The sequence below is a fragment of the Canis lupus genome, chromosome 3, assembly GCF_003254725.2.
Source record: "Canis lupus dingo isolate Sandy chromosome 3, ASM325472v2, whole genome shotgun sequence".
Lineage (NCBI taxonomy): Eukaryota > Metazoa > Chordata > Mammalia > Carnivora > Canidae > Canis > Canis lupus.
This window is the reverse complement of record NC_064245.1, coordinates 84,243,555-84,266,037: the sequence shown is the minus strand read 5'-3', so window position 1 is coordinate 84,266,037 and position 22,483 is coordinate 84,243,555. Positions and strand designations below refer to the sequence as shown.

General features: G+C 39.9%; 1 protein-coding gene across 9 annotated transcripts in view; it reads left to right on the top strand.

Annotated features, from left to right (window-relative positions):
• The window catches only part of RBPJ (recombination signal binding protein for immunoglobulin kappa J region), a 225,368-nt gene extending 208,519 nt beyond the window's left edge, over positions 1-16,849 (top strand). For all 9 annotated transcript variants that reach the window (XM_049108722.1, XM_025438224.3, XM_035714093.2 and 6 more), the window contains 7 exons: positions 2,155-2,329; positions 6,109-6,246; positions 6,405-6,517; positions 10,242-10,382; positions 11,408-11,563; positions 12,181-12,284; positions 12,441-16,849. In XM_049108722.1, the coding sequence (XP_048964679.1) occupies positions 2,155-2,329; positions 6,109-6,246; positions 6,405-6,517; positions 10,242-10,382; positions 11,408-11,563; positions 12,181-12,284; positions 12,441-12,756 (1,143 nt within the window). In that variant the 3' untranslated portion in view covers positions 12,757-16,849. The remainder of the gene's footprint in view (positions 1-2,154; positions 2,330-6,108; positions 6,247-6,404; positions 6,518-10,241; positions 10,383-11,407; positions 11,564-12,180; positions 12,285-12,440) is intronic.
• The last annotated feature ends 5,634 nt before the right edge of the window (positions 16,850-22,483 follow it).

Genomic DNA, 22,483 nt, shown 5'->3' with positions numbered 1-22,483 from the left:
ATTTTCTCAAAGCTGTAATACTTTTTCTGAATAGTGAGTCGTTCTTCCCCCTGCCCCCATAGAATGGAATTTGAGTAGTTTGTAGTCTGTAATCTTACAGTTTTTTTTTTTTTAAATAATGGTTCTAATTAAGTTACCCCAGGTATGATGTTTGTTTGTTTGTTTTATGGATTCAGATTACTCACTTTTGTAAAAATAGGGATACATTTTCCTTTTTTTCCAAAGGGATATACATGCATTTGCTTTTTCCAAATAAAACCCTTTGGGTGAAAGTCTTTTTCCCTTGAGAATTTTTCTTCATTTATTTTTTTTTTTAAGGTTTTATTTATTTATTCATGAGAGACACACACACAGAGAGAAAGAGAGAGAGAGAGAGAGAGAGAGGCAGAGGCAGAGGCAGAGGGAGAAGCAGGCTCCATGCAGGGAGCCCGATGTGTCCAGGATCACGCCCTAGGCTGAAGGCAGGCGCCAAACCGCTGAGCCACCCAGGCATCCCGAATTTGTCTTCATTTAGACACACATTTTATTTTTGTTTCCTGTAACTCTCTGCTTTAGTACGTTGATACTTATTTTCCTAGTGTCTTTTATGGTGCAGAACAATTCCATAGTTTAGGCTTAATCTGACCTTCAGTGTTTTTTATTGTATTTGCAGCATCTCTTAGAACTTGGAGATCCTGAGAAAAAAAAGCTGCATGAGTGCGAAGTACTGTTGTTTTCATTTTTCTTATTGCTATTATTAACTTTATCTTCATTTTGTCTTCTACAGTACAAAGCTTCTCAAAGCTTTTACCATACTTCTGAATTTTTGCAAACTTAATTGAGTGTAAAATAGTCACATGGCACCTGCATTTTCTTACATGATTTTGTTATTGAGAAGTGAAATAAACTGCGGCATTGTTTTTGTTTTGCTACTAAAATTGCTTGTGATTACAATTTAAAAAATCAAGAACCTAGAGTACATTAGCTATTTCCTAAATGAGTTGCATTTTTCCTAATTTTTAAAAGAAACAACAGAGGTAGTCAAAGAAACTTGTTTAACCTAATTTTAAGGTAGAACATTGATCTTTTAAAAAATATAATTCAAATATTTTAAATATCTAAGCTGTGTTTGAGCATCATTTATCCAATGTGGAAAAAGAGATCAAGAATTCATTTCTTTGCCTAATTCACGGCGATCAGGGGAGTAGGAAAGATTTTAGAATTTGTCATATATATTTGAAACAATAGCATTGAGAGTGTTGCTACTGTTTTGCTAGTGCAATATCTCCTTAATTCTATCTTGTCAGTTACCAGAATTTATTTTCTGGTAAACTGCCATCTTGATGTGCTTATTTTCTCTGTTACCTTTCAATCTAGTTGTTGTTGTTGTTGTTCTTTTTCTTTTTTCTTTCTTTCTTCTTCTTCTTCTTCTTTTTTTTTTTTTTTTTTTTTTTTTTTTTTTTTTTAAATTAAGCACTGTCCCCAAAGTGGGGCTTGAACTCAACCGGGAGATCGAAAGTCTCATGCTCTACTGACTGAGCCAGCCAGGCACCCCTCAGTCCAGTCTTTGGATGATATAATAATATGAATTACCCATTGGGCAGTCACCCCCTTTTTTATAAAGAGTTCTTTAATCTATGTTCATATCACTTTCTGGCATTAAAATATTTTATAACTATCTGATTAGTCTAATGCTGTTTTCATCAGATTTACAGGTGGTTCTCTAAAGTCTAACTAAGAAAAACACTGCACTATTTTCAAAAGGACCACTGCTAAAAACTCTTAACATAATTCTGTTGAATTCAGATAGCCTTATGTATATGTGTTCTTTGAAGAAATACAGTCATGGGCTTTTTTTTTTTTTAACTGTAAAATTCTATTTTAAAAAAGACTGCTGTAGCATTAATAATTCTGTGATATAGGTGTAGAGCTATATAAAACAGAAAACTTTTAAAACAGTCTTAGGGTAAAATGGATCACAATGTTAGTATTTTATAGACTTGATAAAGATGACTGACAGTGCTTTGTCTTCAGAGATGAATTTCAGTAATTTTTGCAGTTTTATCAGTTATTCATCGAATTCATTCATTGAAAACCTAGCTACGGCCATGCTGAGCTGTAAGTACATAACCAACAGGGTTTTGGTGCTATTGAAATTCTCCTTTTCTTTCACAGAACTATTGCACAGCCAAAACATTGTACATATCTGATTCAGACAAAAGAAAGCACTTCATGTTGTCTGTAAAGATGTTCTACGGCAACAGCGATGACATTGGTGTGTTCCTCAGCAAGCGGATAAAAGTCATTTCCAAACCTTCCAAAAAGAAGCAGTCATTGAAAAATGCTGACTGTATGTATGCTTGAATTTTCTTTTTTGCCACCAATTCCCACCATAAATTGATAAGATAGATTCAACTATATTTTTAATTAAAAATTAAAAATTATGCTTTTTGATAGCAAATTTATTTACTAATATTTTTGTGGCCCTCACTTTATCTGAAACTGTCACATTAATTTATTATTGCCACTTTATGGGTTTCTTTCTTTTTTTTTTTTTTTTTTTTTTAATTGAAATGGACAGTACCTGGTCTAGGGAAATGGTTCCCAACCAGACTGGGTTCTTCACTGCTCCCCAGAGGCATATGGAAAAATGGAGGTTTTATTCCCTTTTGCCATGAGTGACTAGGGAGTGATGATGGCATTGGGTGTTTTGGGCCAGTGATGCTAAATGTTTTCATTCTCATTCCATGGAGAATTGATCCACCAAGAATGTCAAAAGCTCCTCTTTGAGAGACACTATTCTTAAGCAGGCTTTGGAAGGCCATCCTGAAAACCTAAACAAAAATTTTAATATGGTTACTCTGGCAAAGATTGCTGTCTCATGAGCAAATTTTTGGACTACCAAAGATAAATGCTGTCTGATTTAAATTATAGATTTCAACTCCTACATCTCCTTTGCTTTTCTTTATTTTAACTCTCTGTGATGAAAAACTTTCAGACTTAGTAAAAGGGAGAAAGGAGTGTAAGGTGACCATATACCTGGCCTCAACAGGTTTTGCCAGTGCTGTTTTATTATTTCCATGGCCTCTTCCTTCTCTGACAGGTGGAATATTTTAATGGAAATCTCAGCTATCCTGTTCTTTCAGCCACCATTTCTGCAGGAGTGACTCTAACAGATAACTTTCTTTTTAAGCAACAGTATGCCTAAAAAAGTTGACAGTAGTCCTCTAATGCCATCTAAAAAGCCAGTCCCTCTGCAGACTTTTTGCAGTTATGTTTCCATGGTGTTTTTTTTTTTTTTAGCAGTTGGCCTGTTCAAACTTGGATCCAAAGAAGGTCCATACGTTTTAATCTGTAATAGGGTATTCTCTCCCCCTCCAACCTTTTCTTCCATGTTGTTGGTTGAAGAAACTGGGCATTTTTCTTTTGGAATTTCCATATTCTGAATCTGGCTGATTACATGTGCTTCTGTCTCTCATATTTTCCATAAACTGCTGGTTAGACTTAAAGACTTAGTTTAGAATTAGGTGGTCCTCTATATGTTTTGTTTCCTTCAAATCAGAAGCCATATGATATCTGATCACCCCACTTCTTGATCCTTAAAATTGTTTAGAGTAAGTTGAGCTGTTGTTAGCCTAATCCATCTGTTACAGAGTTCCTCAGCAACCTTAACTATTGATGATTGCTGCTTAAATCCAGCGTTTTACGAAGGGCTTTTTCTAATTCTTTTACTTATGACTTAATTTGTTAGCAGTTTGTTTCAAGTATAGTCTACAGAGGAAAGGTAGGATGAATGCTTATTTACTAATTTGTAGAATAACAATAATAGTATTCTTTCTTTTAAAGTGCCCAGTGAGGTTTTAGGAGTTTTGTGTAGTTTAATTGCTTTTGTTTTGTTTCATTTTGTCTTATTATGAACTTACTGAGTTTTTATGTATTGGTTGGTTTTAGCTCTCTCAGTCATTATTACTGTAATCATTTACTTTATATTATGGAAGTTTTCAAATAGAATACAGTAGAAAGTTACATAATTACATGAAACCTCTTGTGTTCATCATCTAACTTTGGCAGTGATCTTAACTGTAGGCCAGTCTTACTTCATCTATATTCCTCTCTCACCCTGCTTTCCTCTGCCTCATTTTAGTTTGTTGTAAATCCAAGACAAATCATCTATAAATATGTATCTCTGAAAGATAGGGGCTCTTGGATTTTTTTTAATATAATTATAAAACTATGATCACATAAAAACAAATATGTCATAAAACAACTATAAAAAATAATTTCATCTCATCAAATACCTAGTCGATCAAATATAAAATTGTCTAAAATGTTATTTTTTAAGTTTTTTGTTTGAATCACAATTCACATTTTGAATCTCCACCAGAAATAATGTGTAGACATGTCCTTGAGTATTTATCATCTGTGGATTCCATTTTCATTTCCTTCCCTCCCTCCCTCTCTCTCTCTCTCTGTCTCTCTCCCCCCTTGTAATGTGTTGATTCAGGAGACCAAGACATTTAGCTCTGGGAGATTTCCACATATTAGATTTTGTTAATTTCATTTCCTAGATGTAGTTTAATGTATTTTTGTAAATTTGTAGTATCAAAGAGAAACACACTAGAGCCAGACACTAGTTAAAGGTGATAAAGGTGAATTTTGTTCAGTACTATGACAGTATGGAGAAGAAACTTCAATGTAGAACTGAGCTCAGTTCTCTATACATCCAGGACAAGTAAAGATTTATATAGTCAAGGAGCAGCATGGCGGGAGCTACGGGACAGAGGGGTCGGTGGGTAGAAAATGACTAAGAGGAAACACTAAGGGTAAGGGTGTTCTAGAGGAGCCTGCTCAGCAGGCTTTTTGCTAAAAGTTGGCCCGATAGGCAGAGTGGGAGATGAGAAACTTGATCAGATACCGAGGGTGGGAAGATGACTTAGCAGGTTCTTGGAGTAACTGGGCTGGGCAGGCCAATCCCTGGGCCCGAGGTAGAGGCCTACTTGAAAACAGGGCTCAGAGGAACCTGTCTATTAAGTTTGGTTTTATAGATTTAATTTAGAAGTTTGGTCAGATTTAAATTTGTTTTTCTTTGTGGTTTTTTGTTGCTGCTGAAGGACAAGGCTTATTTATAGTGATAGTAGAGGGTTCTTGCTAATGTCATGTATTTGGACTTTTTAAGATTTTATCTATTTATTAGAGCACAAGTGGGATGAGGGAGACCCAGAGGGGGAGGGGCTGACTCCCCACTGAGCAGGGAGCCTGACCTGGGGTCCATCCCAGGACTCCAGGATCATGACCTGAGCCAAAGGCAGATGCTTAACTGACTGAGCCAACCAGGCACCCCCAGACTATTTCTAATTCAAATTAGAGGATTTTATTTAACCTCTAACTTTGTTTTTCTATTGATCATAAGTATCTTCTTGGCAAAAAACATATTTCACTTTCAGAATATTTTCCTGCTTACATAGATGTGGTTGGTTTGTTGTGTGTGTGTGTGTGTGTTTTCTCCATGAAATTTCATGCACCACCATACTTCAAGGTATTTAGAAAAAAATCAAAATCTCTAAAATCACAGAGGCAGTTGGCATCAACTTTGGTAAACATTCTCCTAGACCTCTCTCTATGAATACATTCCATAGAATTGGATTTGAGCACATGGAGAACGTGCAATCACATAAATGTGTGTGTGTGTGTGTGTGTGTGTGTGTGTGTGTGTGTGTGTGTATTTACCTGATGAAACCACAGTATACAGAGGGTTTTAGAGTCTGCTTTTCCACTCCGGGATCTTCTAGGGAGATATTTATCAATGCATTTTAGATGCACATTATTTAAATAGGTGAATGATATTATATTTAATCAATTTTCTATTTGATATTTATTATTTAAAAAATAATTTCCCTTTACTGTATAGCACTGCATGAAACATACTGTGTAGTCCTCATTTTAAAATTTTTAAAATTTTTAAAATTATTCTTATGGTCATAGTTTATCTTTTTAGCATAACATTATCAATGAGTTACTTTGACTTTTTTTGGGGGGGGGGTAGTATCAATTTGTAAAGAATAATCACAATTTGCCAAGTACAGCTCCCTTCTCCCAATCACATAAATAGAAGCTATTTTTTCTTTGCAGTATGCATTGCCTCAGGAACAAAGGTGGCTCTGTTTAATCGACTTCGATCCCAGACAGTTAGTACCAGATACTTACATGTAGAAGGAGGTAATTTCCATGCCAGTTCTCAGCAATGGGGAGCATTTTATATTCATCTCTGTGAGTATGAGAATGCATATTTGATGTTTTTAGTGTGAAATTGTTAAATTCTTTGATAATAAGACATATAAGTATATATTGTTTTATTGTTTTCCTGAGTAAGTTAATGAATCCTACAAGATAATAATTTGATCTTTTTTTTTTTCACTCTACTGTAGTGGATGATGATGAATCAGAAGGAGAAGAGTTCACAGTTCGCGATGGCTACATCCACTATGGACAAACAGTCAAACTTGTGTGTTCTGTTACTGGCATGGCACTCCCAAGATTGGTATGGCTCTACTTTAGCTTTAGTCATATGTGTAGTAAAATAGGCACAGCATTCAAATGTAAAAATACACTTCAATTTCATGCTTTTTAATTTAAGAACATGCATCTATAATCACTGCTATTCATTATTCACAATTATATTCCACTTTATTTTAAAAACGATTTAAGTCAGCCAGTTTTTATGGATTTCATTCGTAATGACTTTCTGTTACACTACTCTAATAAATTTTTATGGAATTTTCCTTTTTGGTTGTATATCTGTACATGTTCAATAGAGGGCACTAAATAATTATGTTATGATTTCTTTCCTTAACTAATACAGATACTCTGTATTCATTTTTTGTGGTACCTGTTATATCCCATCATGGGACCAGGTTTTCAGAAGCATAGGCATTCTTATTTCTTTAAAAATATAAGTATAGTTTTTATTAGTTTACTCTCCCACAAGAAGATAGATTTATTGAAAATTAAATTGTTATTTCATACTCTGAGAGAGAAGCATGGTGTTTAAGGCTTTTTGTTCCCTAGGATGATTTTGAAACTGTAAAAACTGCATTTCTTAGCAAAATGAAAGCAAAAGCCCCTACACTCCTTCCTTTGTGTTCCCCCTTCTTTTCTGAAACAGTACAGTTTAGTTAGGATGGAGGGGATTTATGAGTAGCCCTGATTCAAGGTCAGGCTGGGGGACAGTGTTGTATCCAGTTTATCTCAGAAATATGTTAAATATTGTACCAACAAAGTTACAGAGCCAGCATAGAGGAGAGAACACCAGCTGGAATAATTCCTGATGTTTTATGAATGTAGAATTCACCAGACAGATAGCTTAAGTTAGAATATTTGCAATACCTGGTATCAGATTTCCCTACTTTTCTCAATAATTAGAAATGACCAAAGCAAGTTTTTGATGCCAAACACTAGTGAATATCTTTGGTTTCTTTATTGGTGAGAGGTCATTCAGCAGTGTCTATGTCCAAAGAACTCTTGTGGGGAATAAAATTGAGCCAAACATGGTTCATGGTCTCAATGTGCTTATTCTTAGCTAGTGGAGAAACAGTGGAGCACTCAAGTAACAGTACTCTATACAAATCATGACTCTTACGTGATGGGAGAAGCATGAGTGAGTGCTATAGACTTAGAGGACGCTTTAGACTTAACATTATTCAAAAATCAGTTGTTTCTCTAAAATTCAAACCTCATCAAATTTAAATATAACTCAAAGACTTTGGCACTGAATTGAAACATTTTGTTTGAGTTTAGTCAGTCTTCCAGACTTAGAAGTTATAATTGCTAAAAGTGTACTGTCTGCCCTTAAACTCAGAAATTGGCATGGTTTTAATAGAATGGCCAATATTCTAATAACCTGCAGAACTAAAAACTGTAAATGCAAAGAATGTTAACTTAAAAGATTGGGACCCTTTTTTTTTTTTTTTTTTACTATTGTGGCTTAGTTAAAGAAGAATCTTTGAATATTAAGATTTAAAGTAATAAAAGCCAACAATTTCACATGATATTGATAGTACTGTTCTAAGTACTTCTACATATGTTGATTTAATCCTTATAAAACTGAGTAGTTACTATTAAGGATGTTCATTGTGGAGCAAAGTATTACATCCTGCATTCATACGTGCATCCTGCAAATAGTCCTGACAGTGCCAGACACCAGAAATATATTGGTGAGCAAGACAGGCTCTCTGTCTTCATGGAGCTTACATTTTGTTAGAGAGATGGACAAAAATCAGCTAAAGAAACACCCATATTAAAATATTAAAGGTTAATACAAGTGATAAGAAAATAAAGCTAAAACAGGATAAAGAGAATACAGACTGAGGGGAGTCCTTCGAGTGGTCAGAGAAATCTTTGGAGTGGGGATATTTGCAGAGACCAGGATGAAGTTGGGAACCACAGACTGTGAATAGCATTTCAAACAGCACAAGTGCAAAAAGAACTTGAGATGGGAATGTGAGAGAACTAGTAATGAAGCCATGGTAGCCCGAGCTGGGGAGAGGGATGGAGGGAACAAGTGGCAGGAATTGGGATATTATCTACATATACTAGGAGGCCACCGGAGGGTTTTAAACAGGGCCTGGTGGCTAGTTTATGTTTAGAAGGGTAATTTCAGCTGCTCTGTGAAAGGAGGAAAACATGGGGTATAGCAGTGGGAGCAGAGAGACAGTGGTTGGGCTTCTGTCATAATTCAGGCAGGAGCTGGTGGTGGCATCTTAAACCAGTATTGTAGTGGTAAGGTGATAAGAGGTGACAGATTTATTTGAAAGGAGACTTCACAGAATTTTTTGATAGATTGGATGATTCGGTGTAAGAGAAAACAAGGAGTCGAGGGTGACTTGAGGTTTTTAGATTGAGTGAATGGTGGTGCTGCTTATCGACCTGTGAGTTGGAAGAGGATCATGCAAAGGAGGAATTTTAAAATTTGGTGTTTTGATTAAGACTTTGGTAGCCTATTCAGTATCTTAAGTGGAACTGTTGAGTCTAGCTAAATATATGAGTGCCAGAGAAGAGAGCCTAGGGCTGGAGATAAAACTTTAGGATTTGCCAACCTCCAAGTAGTGCAGAAAGGAAAGAGGATGGAAGAAGGAGAAGGGGTCTGAGGACTTGGCCCTGGGGTACTCTGAAGGCCAGTTAGAGCACGGCTGTCCCCAAAAGGAGGACAGCTGTGTCAGTGCTTCTGAGAAAGCTAGCAAGCTAAGGACAGATGTCTCCTGATACCTACGGATTCATCTCTCCCAAAGTCCTGGGTGGCTCTCCACAAGGGCAATTATAGTGGAGACTTTGAGACAAAAGGCTGAAGTTAACTTCAGGAGATTGGACAGTGAGGATGAGAGTTTGCCATAAGCAAAGAAATGGAGTAGAAAGGGAGGGAGAAGGATGTGTAGTCAAGGAAGGATTTTCTTTACTTTTGATTTTAGATGAGAAATAGTTCTGTAACATGTTTGTGTGCTCTTGAGAGTGATCTTCATAATCATCAAACACTCAGTGATTACCTTCTATGGGTTAAGTGACATCTCAGACTTGATAGGATTCTCTTTCATCTGTGCTTTTTGTGAAATATTTGAATTATAAAATATAATAGAGCTCAGGCTGGGCAGGCAACCAGCCAGCCCTGGAATCGCACTCTGGTCCTTCAGCTTCCAACCAGGTGATTTTGAGCCCGCTTCCTAAGCCGCAAAATGATACTTAATTTAGATTTTTTAAAACAGATCTATAGATAATGGACTGCATTGACTAGCATACGCATAGTATTCTTTTAGAGTTAGGTTTTCCTTTGATGTCATTGTATATTATTGGAAGAGTCCACTGAACTTGCTACACAGAATATGGTCTATTGGCCAGCAGGATTAACATCAGCTGTCAATTTGTTAGAGATACACACTGTTAGGCCCCCATGAGATCTGTGGGATTAGAACAGATATGTTCTTAACAAGGATCCCAGAAGATTTGTATGCACATCAGAGTTTGAAAAGCAATGATCCGGAAAACAAGTAGCTGCCTGCCCTATTTTTCAGGTGTTTACAGAAGAAGGTAACCGCTTCCACATTCTACTATGTTTATGATCTGAAAGTGTTTTTTACACTTCACCTCATTGTTTGTGAATGTCTTTGTGAACTGCGATATATTATTATAGCATATTCTTTCTCTGTACTCCTGGCAGTGTACATAATGAAAGCTCTCCATATGTGATGACTTTTTTCTTTATCATTGAAATATAGATAATTAGGAAGGTTGATAAGCAGACCGCATTACTGGATGCAGATGATCCTGTGTCACAACTCCATAAATGTGCATTTTACCTTAAGGATACAGAAAGAATGTACTTGTGCCTTTCTCAAGAAAGAATAATCCAGTTTCAGGTATGTTCTTAAATTATTGGTAAAAATGTGCCATCTCTTTGCTTAACAGCATACAGAAACAGGAAACTCTCATTTAATGTTATTTGTACCCAAATACACAAAGCTGTTCTCCCATATTTATCTCGAGTCCAGTGGTTCTTAACCTACGTGATCCTAAGATATGGCAGTCACCCTAACTTAATGAAGAACTCAAAACTATAACAATGTTTTTGTAGAAATAATTGCAGTTCTGGGAACCGAAAAGTTTTCCTCAGATCATCCAAAAGTAGATTTTGGTTGTTCAATGAATCTCCTGAAACTGTGTGAAGACATCATATATAGATACACGTGTACTTTGGGGGAGGGTTCATAATTACTAGATTTACATTGGGGTCTTCCAAGATCGTAATGATGAGATGTTTCGAAAGCTCATTTTTTACTGTGTTCACTCAGAAGTCTTTCGTGTATGACATGGGTATCCCATTGCATAGGATAATTATACTTTGATGTGAAACTCATTTGTAAACATCTAAAGACCTGTTTCAGAGAGATGACCACATGCAGCCATTCTCCTCAGCCAGAGCTGATGGGCTGGTCTGGGTGTTTTAAGGTAGGGATAGGCGAGTGCCAGTTCACATCTTGGTTCCCTCCTGCTGAAATTGCACGAGTTTCTAACTGCCTCTAAGCATCAGGGGCGCCTGGTTTCTTTCTTAGGGCCCCGTAAAGACTTCTAAATAGCTACTTAAACCACAAATACTGATGTTTTCAGGTACCGGTGTACTCTCAAATGGTCATTGTGAAAGGTGTCATTTTTAATAATGTCACCAAAATATTTCATATTATAATAAAAGCTGCTGAATGTGAGGTTGCTGTATTAAATATTCTGTTTGTGTTTAAGGACTGGCAAAGCACCGTGTTTGGGATGTTCATGAATTTTTACCAAACTCTTCCCCTGTTAAGTCCAGTGTTTGAGTGCTACCTTGTTAGAATTGTCTTACCCTGCAGTGTATGTAATACTGCCTTTCTGAACATTCTTTCTTTGTAAGGCCACTCCATGCCCAAAAGAACCAAATAAAGAGATGATAAATGATGGAGCTTCCTGGACAATCATTAGTACGGATAAGGCGGAGTATACGTTTTATGAGGGGATGGGCCCTGTCCTTGCCCCCGTCACCCCTGTGCCTGTCGTAGAAAGTCTTCAGGTAAGACCACCTCCTCACACGTTGACTCTTAGCTCTTTGCAACTGCTTTCGGCCCTGACTTGGGATGATTTTATTTCACAATAAATTTGATTTTTCTTCAAATCTTATGATTTGAGGATTTTGTTAATACATCACCTGTTGGTTTAAAAAAGGAAAAAAGAAAAGAAAAAAAGAAAAAAAATAAGAGCATACTTTTATACAAGAAAACAGAAGTTTAAATTCACTCTTATGTTATCTTGAGATATATTATTAGCTCACTTTGTCTTTATACTCATTTATTTTTTTCCTAAAGATTTTATTTATTTATTTGAGAGACTATGGCAGAGGTAGGGGTGTGGGGAGGGAGGAGGGCACAGAAGGAGAGGGAGAAGCAGGTTCCCTTATGTCTTGTGTCTCATGTCTCAGGCTCTGTCCCAGGACCTTGGGATCACTTACCTGAGCCAAAGGCGGTTGCTTAACTAAGCCACCCAGGTGCCCCCATAATCGTATAATTTAAAAGAAGAGTTTTAGTCATCCATTTTTTTTCCATAGATCATAGTCAAATGAAAAACTAATCTGTGCACTTTAATGAAAAATGAAAAGTTTCTCAACAGTGTCTAATTTTCTGTGAATTTCAGTTGAATGGCGGTGGGGACGTAGCAATGCTTGAACTTACAGGACAGAATTTCACTCCAAATTTACGGGTGTGGTTTGGAGATGTAGAAGCTGAAACTATGTACAGGTAATTAATGAAGCTTTTTCCATCATCTAGAGTTTTTGACGGGCGGGGGGGTGGTGGTGTACATGAGATCCTTTCCTAATACTGATTGTAGTGTGTCAGAAGTCCCAGTTCTAAAACGGACGTGGCTATTTTAAGTGATTTCTGTTGCCCCCTCAGATGTGGCGAGAGCATGCTCTGTGTTGTCCCAGACATTTCTGCATTCCGAGAAGGTTGGAGATGGGTCCGGCAGCCAGTCCAGGTTCCAGTAACTTTGGTCCGTAACGATGGGATCATTTATTCTACCAGCCTTACCTTTACCTACACACCAGAACCGGGGCCTCGGCCACACTGCAGCGCAGCAGGAGCAATCCTCCGAGCCAATTCCAGCCAAGTGCCCCCTAATGAATCAAACACAAACAGCGAGGGAAGTTACACAAACGTCAGCACAAATTCAACCAGTGTCACATCCTCTGCAGCAACAGTGGTGTCCTAACTACCGTCTTTTTGCTAGGACTTAAACTGACTCGAGTGTGGCAAAATGTTGACAAAAAGAGAGAGAGAAAGAAAAAGGAAAAAGATGAACAATCTTTTGTGGTTTCTTGGGAAAACTTTTCATACCAGGTGATACTGTTCCAAAACCCCATTACCTGCAAGTGCTGATTGGAAGTGCAGAAGCCACAGTAAAACAGACAAGCAAAACGTCAAAATGTACAAACTATTGGAAATCGATTTTTTTTTCAGCTGTTCTTTTTTTGTTTGTTTGTTTGGTTGGTTGGTTTTTGTTTGGTTTTGTTTAAATGGGCAAGAAATAGAGATGTGGCTGGAATAAAAGTTAATCAAACTAGAAGGCACAAACCTAACATAGTTTTTACGGACCAAGGAACTTGTATAAGCTTTAGCAAAAGGTACATTTTCACCATACCTTTTTTTATATCACAGTATATAGTCCACCTTTGTTACCAAATAGGTTGTTCTCCTCCCTCTCCGCCCCTTGGAGCTTCTGCTCTTCAGTACATTCAAGTTCCAAGCCCGACCATGCTTGTTTAATCTGATTACCATATTCTTCCAGGTTTTTGTTTTTGTTTCTGGTTGGTTTTGTTTGGTTGGTTTTTTTTTTTTTTTTTTTTTTTGGTTTAAGGCTGGAACTTTTTTTTTAAGCTGATGTCTTATGACTTTTTATGAGTCGAAATTGTTTTGATTTCAGCAAGTCAAATCTTGTAAAGGCCCGCGTATTTTTTTTAAGATTATATGAAGTCTGTGCAAAAGCTTTAAAAAGAAATGCCTCTGCCTTGCCTGCAATACATGCAATGTACGTTAACTTCGTCTCTGTTCTCAGACACTGTCCGTATTTACTTCCTTGTTTTCCTTTTTCTTAAAAAAAAAAAAAAGGTATTTATAGTGGTATTCCAAGAGGTTCTAACATTTACATGGAATTAAACATGGCCATTTCGTCATTAATGAATTAATGGCACAGAACATGTTGGTATTTGAAGCGTCCTCTCCCCTTCGCTCATGCGTAAATGTATCTCCATGTTCCAGGGTTTGTTCAGCGCCCCCAACCCCTAACCCCCTGATCTTGTACATACCTTGTATTATGTGTAAGTTAAACATTTTATTTTGAACTTGGAATGTTCCCAGTGATTTCATTCAGCAGGGTGTTTTCTGCCTTTGTCAGCGTATGACAAAAAAAATATATATATCATGAGAAGTATTTGCTACCAGTTGGTAGATGGTGCCCTTATTGGATAAATGAGGAAAATCTCAGCAAAAGCATGTGTTTGTTTACTTTTTTTTTTTTTTTTTTGGTAGCCTAGGTCAAAACATCATTGTAACCTTAAAACAAGATCCTTTTATTAGATGACCAACTAAAATAGCTTGAAAGACAGTACTTTAGCACAGATAGTTGTGAGATTATAAAATTGCAAATGTAATTTATCTTTCCACATCTCTCCTGCCTTTCTTCGTCTTCTCTTCCCCAGCACTGAGCATCTCCACAAATGTCTCCTGCTCAGATAACATTTCTTTTCCATTCAGTTAAGATTTAGTTGCATTCAGGGTTGTGTTGGACTCATATGCCAGGCTCGCCGGTTTTACATTGCTTCCATCCCTGCACTTGGGTTATGCCTTTGTTCGGTTTCTTAGAAATCGTGGCAGACTCAATTGGGCTACATTTAGTACAGGAACCATGTGTGTAATGTTACAGGACACAGTCTAGTAATACAATCATCCTTCTTAGAGTTAAAAACTACCTCTAGATTGTGGTAAGCTTTTACTGTCCCATAAAACAGGAGCCACAAGTACCTTATGAATGCAGAACTAACTTCCTGCAGTGTTTCCTTACAGAACATTGTCTTTCTGGTGTCCTGGGCGATTTTGAAAACATTTTCTTTGGAAGATTTTTTAAATACCCTATTAGTAGCTTTTTTGGTCACCCCCAGCTTTGCTGTGTTCATCACTCATTCTTTTGCTCAGACTATGCCATTGTAAATACAATTCCTAACCTCTCTAAATCACCTTTTCCTCAGTTTTCAAGGGGGAAGTCATTTGTAAAACACATTAGTGGTTAAATCAAAGTTATTGTGGTTTTATCTTACTGCAAGCCTTTTTAATTACTCACGGGCTGCATTACTCTCTCTATATAGCCTTCTCTTCAGATCTGCTCCAGTCACTAGCTTCTCTCGTAAGCTAACCCTGCCTCACACTTTTTAAATCTGTTTCAGTGATCGAGGGCAGAATTGTGGCCTTATCTGTCTTTGTTTTAACTGTTTACTAGCGTCTTGCAAACTTGCTTATTTCTGAGTAGTATTTATTCTCTGTTGAGTCACGGAAGTAGTCTTTACACAGTGCTTTTTGTTCGGAGCGTGGAAATATTTTCAGTACTGCTTTACTTTGAATGGGCCACACATTTCCTCCACTTCCCAGGTTTGGTATTTAGTTATGAAACTGTATTAAATTAACTGATAACAGATGAGATACTTTTGAAGAACAAACTATTCCTTACCTACCTTTGCAGCTCAAATTAATTTTTCAAGTTCTATGACTTTATTAAAATGAACTTTGCTTTTTTTTTTTTTTTTTTTTTTTACTATTTATACCTTATTTTGGCTCTTTGTTTCTTTTAATAAGATAATTTTGAAATATTAAACTGTAAAGCCTTTTCCTGTTTGTTTGAAAAGTCCAAGAATGTACTTATACAGGCATTTCCCTTGCTATTTTATGCCATTCTGCATACCACAAACTAAAGACTGAAATTATTTGTCTGTTGTAGCTTCATTTTTTATCAGTAGTTCTTTTGTCAGCTGCTTTAAAAAAAAAAAAAGAACTTTGTGGATTTACGAATCATTTTCAATGTGTAATTTATAGGAGCCTTGACCTCTGGTTATAGTAGAACCTAACCCCTCCTCCGATGGCATTACTAGAGATGCTGGTCCTTTTTCCTCATAAAGACTCTCTTCTTAGAATGCCGACCGCTTCAGATAAAGTAGAGAGCATTCGAGTTTGGGGTTGTTTCTTGTTTTTTTGTTTTTTAATTCTGTTTTAGAAGTGTGTCTTCTGCTCTCATGAGCTATGCAATTTCTAAAAGTATGCTAGAAGCTGAGTCTGTGATCCAGTGTGTTTTTATTAGTTCCATTGAATTGATCATACAAATTGGGAAGGCAAGTTAAGGGCTTTGAATGTAGAATGCCCTTTTGATTTTGAATGATTTCAGAATTGAACACTAGGATAATAATTAACCTGCTGCTGACTTCTCTTCAACTGTGGCAACTAAAGGCATCCTCATTTGTGTGTTAATTTATCGCTCTTCTGCACAGACTTATTTGCGGTCATAACTGGTTAGTTGTGTGTTTCTTTTTAACGAAACTGGTACCATCTGTGCCCTCACAGAATATTCCCAATGCAGTTTTTGAGAACTTATAAACTCATCCTGTTTAACCAGATAATCCACAGGGGGGAGGGGTTCCTTTTTTAAACAAAATGCTATTCAATTATTAACCAAGTTACTTACTTTGATTTCAAAAGCAGCTGTGTTTTCTGATGAGTACTGAACAAATGTGTGTAATTTTCTGTGCCAGACTTTTGACTTTGTTTTCAAGCACTGTAATGTGGGATGGATGATTAGAAACAATAATATATTAGGGTTTCTATTTAACCCTTTCAGGACTGAACTGTATCTCCTTTTATTAATTTTTCCCTGTGTCGTGATAAATGTTTGCCAGCATTCAGTACTGTGTTGGTCCAGATGTAGGTTTTTATGCTCATTTTTAGCTTATTTCTTGTACCTTGCAGCATGCTCTATGCATTCAGTCCTTAAGGGGTTTATTTTACAAACTGTGCGCCTGTAAGGTTTATTAGCAATAAGATAGAAAATTGAGCAAGTTTATACCATAATTTTGTAGAAAAAAAAAGAATCTGCTCAGTTCCATATTTCATCCATGAGAATCCTGCAATACGGGCAGTTTCAAGGAATAAATAAAAAGGAAATGTAAACCATTGTAAAAGTCTTCTGTTGGATGTGCCTGATGCATGTATGATCTTTTTTTGATTTCAGAATACTTCATAAAGATACAATTAAATTACATACCACATTTTGTGTATGACAAAATCTTACCTTGCTATCGCATCACATCGAATTGATAGCTATGTGGATTTCCTTTTTGGTGTTTTTAACTATGTCGTGCTTCCAAGAGAGTTCTGGGGTTTCCCCCCTGTAAATAAGGAGAGGGGCTTTGTCACTCAAGGGGCGTATCTCCCAGTTCAGGAACACTTCAAGCTACTCTCAACAAGATTAAAGAGTATTATTTAGCAATAGCTTGCTTTCCAATATAAAGTTGCCATTTGATTTACTATACAGAAGAGCATATAATGATGATTTATGCTTTTAGCGGGGGCTCCTAATCAGAGAGAGCATTCTTTGTGTAATAGAGAAAGTAAAAGGGGGGGGATGTTACATATTCTTTAAATCATAGCAAGTTTATTTTTTATCTGACTTCTCCCAAAAGAAAAAAATAGATTACCAGAATTTTGCCAAAGATCTCTTGCTTCTAAAAATAATGATTGTTAAATAAGAGACAATTTAGTTGTAAGCTTTTAAAGGTGGAGATTGAGAGTGATTACTTGATGTAGAATTTAGAAGAGAGTAATAAGCATATATTCCTTCCTATAAATAGTGCATGAGCCCTTTCTGAGCAATCTTACCAAAGATCCATTAAGTATGTTTTCTTCTTGTCACTGAACCTCTAGATGATTGCCATTTACAGAGACGCAGAGGGCAAAGCTACATCAGATTCTAGTCATAAGCTATCACTGAAGGGAGTCTTCTTTAAAAATTAAAAAAAAAAAAAAGTCTAGGAAGATAGACTAAAAAGAAACCCTAAAAAAAGTTTAGTGCTAGGAAATCATGAGGGAGATGGATGAAGCTGATGCATCCAAAGAGGTGATCCATCTTGACATAAGGGTTAGAGCCTAAACCATATGGCCAAGCTCTAGCACCTGTAAGACTGGACAGCCATACACATCGTTCTTTGGGTTCGGGATAAAGTCGCCTGTGTGCCTGGCACATAGTCAATAAATAGTTAAAGGTGTTATGCTCACATATATGGAAATCACGACTCCTCTTGGTTCATTGAAAAGGCAGATGAATATTCTCTACTACGGAGAAGGGAGAAGGTTTTGACCACAAGAACCCGCTTATACCACACACAGAGAAAACTTGGAATTTATAGAATGTTTTGCTTTTCGAGAGCTGGCACTTTAAACTGTGGTATTCTGTGGAAAAAAATATTTAAAGGTAAGTATGAAGTTTAGGTGTGTATCGAGTTCTTTCTGGCATAATGGTTGTAGTCCTTGCTCTTCATCTCTTACGTCCCATCACCTTACTCTTAGGAACATGTAGGTCAGTCATTTCTGGCACCTTTATCTGGTTGATCATCTCTACGGGTGCTGGACAGAGTAAGGTCACTAGTATTTATTTAAATCCCAAACTTCTGATCTAGTAGCACCCCTTGCCTTCATAAAAAGGAGTAAACAGTGTAAGTGGGTGGTTTCCACGGTGGCCTCCTGGGTGGTCCCTGACCGCTGTTCCATTTACCTAGAACTAACTTTTCTCCTCGCAAGCCTCCTCTCTCCTCTGTTCTTCCTCACCACACAACACTAATGGTAACTAAGTTCTTAATATGGTCTGCACATATTTAGATGATATAATGAAAAGTTTTGGGGAAAAATAATTGTGACTTCAAGGATGATTGTTATTTTAACAATCGCCAAATGTCCTGGAGGTTTCATGAGCTTGAGATTCCAAAAGTGCAAATGATGTGGTTTGGGGGAAAGAACTTTAGCTGAAGGATAATGGAATAGACAGCTGTTGGCTTAGAAACAGGAATGTCCATCCCTAGTTCTGGACGGTGCCAGAAGCTAGACCTCGTTGTTAAAGACACAAATGGGAATTTTTAAAGCCAGTAATCTAGGCTCTGAGCTCAATCAGGGTGTGGCCAGTTGGGAAAATTTCCACTAAGGGCTGTCTTAGTCTGTCCAGGCTGCCGTAAGAAAATACCATGGCCTGGGTAGTTTAAACAACAAAAATTGATTTTTTTCCTCCCAGTTTTGGAGGCTGGAAGTCAGATCAGGGTGCCAGCATGGTCAGGTTCAGGTGAGAACTTTCTTACTGGCTTGCAGACAGCCACCGTCACTGTGGCCTCACGTGGCACACAAGACATCTGGTCTTTGCGGCAGGCCGCAGTCCTATCTGACTAGGGCCCCACCTTAGGACCTCGTTTAACTTTAATTACCTCCCGAGGGCCCTATCTCCAGAGGGAGTCCCTGGGAGTTAGGGCTTCAACATGAAAGGATGGCATGGAGGCACAATTCCGTCCATAGCCGGGCTTGTTCCTGGGCTGCAGTTTAAATAAATGACATACTGGGCGTCCGTCCCTATGATGGTATTCGGGTTTACAGCATATGTCGGTCCTGACTGGGGTTTCTCCATAGTTAGCTAAGATGATGAATGGACTGGGCTGAGAGACCAGAGGTGAGGCAAGACTGGGAGAAGTCACTTTGGCCACTTGGAAACTGAAGGCCACTATGTCCTCCTCACCACAACCCTGTGAGCTCATGCCTGAGCCATGAAGAGACTGGCCCAGTGGTCTAAGCGCCACACTAGACTCGGGTTACTAGGGAGTGGTTCTGTGACAAGTTCGGTCTTAAGGAACTTTATAGGGAACAGCTGTTCTATTTCTATCCTCAGATTTTACAGTTGAGAAAAACAGCCCTAGAGAAGTTGAAAAATCCACACATAGTTCCAGGTTGAAAATGCTTTATGAAAACTTGAAAGTGCTATTCAGTTGCCAGGTGTTTTCTTGTTCCTGTTATTATTATTATGTTGATATCCGCCGGCTGACTGCTTGGCTTGTCCTCCATGTACATGTGCAAAATGTCATAACCCTAGAATGATCCCATAGACTTCAAAACATTTTCCATCTTCCCAGTGAAGATAATAATGGGTCTTCATGTCTAACAGGTTTAGTAGCCAATGCTGATAACTTCAGGTGTTTCTGGACCTCCTCCGTCGGCTTTAGGAAGACCAGAGCTCAGAGACCAGGGTCTGGATGATGCCGTTGAGTGGTTGGCGCTCAAATCATAAACCCCCTTCCGCCAGTGGTTTATCTGGGTGGTTGTGCAGCTCTCCACTCTTCCTTTGCCCCATTTCTAAGTGGGGCGGGATGACCCCTAGCTCCTAGGAGGGGCACAAATGAGAAGCCCTCCGCCGTGGTCCTGCCTCTGGGTAGCCTCCAAGCCCAGATACACCTGCTTCGACTGCCCTCAGTCGGGTTCAGGAGTCCATTTGCCTTGGGTCTTTGAGGATCAGTGGGGGGTTTGGTCCTCAAGCCCGGTTTTGGCCTATTCATTGAGAAAACAGTGATCCGACTGTCTTGCTGTTAATACTTCAAAGGTTTACAAACGCACATCTTCACTGCGACGGCCCTCGCTGGGGTTAAAATAGTTCTTAAAGTCAGAAACCAAGACTGGTTATTAGGGGAAGGAGATTTTGTGAGAAAAACAGAAGCCCACGGGATTGAAGGGAGGCCTGGATCACGCTTGGAAACCACTCCTGCCTGTGGGTTCCGGAGCCCGCTTCATTGGGGGGCCCTCGCCCCGGGCGTTCCCTGTCTTATCCCGAAGGCCTCTGCTCCAGACTCAGTGTTGCAGATACAGCAAGTGCTGGTGGGACCTAGGCCGCTGCCCCCCGCTGTGCATTTATTTATTTTTTTATTATTTTTATTATTGTTATTATTTTTTTCCCACTGTGCATTTAGAGGGAAGGTCAGTCAGAAGGAACCTCCGGGGCTCATTTGGTCCCGTGCTGAGGCCCAGACTGACAGGGGAAGATCATTACCCACAGAGGAAATTGAGGCCGCGAGGACGGGGAACAGACGCTAGGCAGTCACTGGGGGCTACAAACCATAAATTCTGGAATCCGATGTATTTTTTTTTTAATATTTATTTATTCATGAGAGACACAGGGAGAGAGGCAGAGACACAGGCAGAGGGAGAAGCAGGCTCCTTGCCGGACCCGACGCAGGACTCGATCCCAGGACTCCAGGATCACGCCCTGGGCCAAAGGCGGGCGCTGAACCGCTGAGCCCCCCAGGGATCCCCGAATCCGACGTATTAAGAGTGTTCTCCGTGCTAAAGGCTTTACGTGGAAACATCTCTTACTCCTCAGTAAATGCCCGCGAGCCCATTCACCGGGCTCCATTCAGGAGCCCCCTCCCGCCCCGCCGGCCTCTTCAGCGTGTGGGGGGCTCCCTCCACGGCCTGGGCCTCTGCTGCCCCCGCGGCCCGACCTTCTCGGGCCCGCAGCCCTTGGGCAGGAAGCACGCGGGAGCCCCCACGGGCCTCGTTCCCACGGAGGACCTGACCTGCGAGGGGAACTGCTGGGTCGGGAGGACCTGGGGGTGACCCCTGTCCCCCCTTCAGCGCTCAGGTTCACTCGAAGGTGGGGTGTCCTTGCAGCTGAGGTCCTGTTGGGGAGGAAGTCTGGCCCCGGTTACCCTAATTTCACCGATGACGAGATGAAGGGAGAAGGGCGAGGGTCACCGGCAGGGCTCCCCAGCTGGCAAAGCCCCCTGTGGGCCAGGGGACCCCGGGGGCTTGGTGGCCTCCCGAGCCTGCTGGAGAGCAGCGGGGAGGTGGCCTCGGAGAGGGGGGGGCCCGCGGCGCCCTCCCTTAGCGTGTGCTCTGCAGCCTGTGCCCCGCACCCGGCGTCAGGAACCCCGCGGAACTGGTGAATTCTGCTCCATTCCAGCCTCGTACTGCAGAGGGAGCCACACAGGCTCAGCTTAGGGACGCCCGGCTGGCTCTCAGTCGGTTACACACCTGCCTTCGCTCCGCTCGCTCGGGATCCCGGGGTCCTGGGATGGAGCCCCGCGTCGGGAGTCTGCATCTCCCCCTCCGTCTGTCCCTCCCCCGTCTCGTGCACACCCACTCTATTTCTCTCTGTCTCTAATAAGTAAAATCTTTAAAACACAAAAGCAAAGCCAAAAAGCTCCGCTTACAGGGAGCTTTCCTTGTAGTGGAGAGAGGCCGGACGTATCCACAAACCTTATTTATCTGCACGCACACACGTATGTACCTACTAAGGGCTCGACCTGAAAGTGTCGCTCATCTAGAGGTGAGGTCATGGCATCTGAGCACCCAAACAGCCCAGCAGCGTCACATCTGCCCACTTTCCAGAGAGAGAGAGAGAGAGAGGGAGGGAGGGAGGGCGGGCAAGCCCCTCCTTGGGGAAGAGCCAGCCTAGCCAGAGGCGGGCACCGAGGCTGAGCGGGGCCCCAGGAAGCCGATCCAGCAGCCGTCCTGCCGGCTGTGTTGGGCCACTTCAGGGGGACGTCCCCCCACAGGGAGGGCAGCCCCGAGAACGCAGGTGCCACTTGCAAGAATGAGGAGCCTGAGGGCTGGCAGGGGCAGGAGGGAATGCAGAGTAGATTTTAGGTCTGGTAATTTTGAAATGACTATTAGTCTTTTCTTTTTTAAGATTTTATTTATTTATCCCTGAGACACAGAGAGAGAGAGGCAGAGACCCAGGCAAAGGGAGAAGCAGGCTCCCTGCGGGGACCCTGATGCGGGACTCGATCCCAGGACCCAGAGATCACCACCTGAGTCAAAGGCAGATGCTCAACCCCTGAGCCACCCGGGTGTCCTGAGATAACAATTTCTTTTTCTTT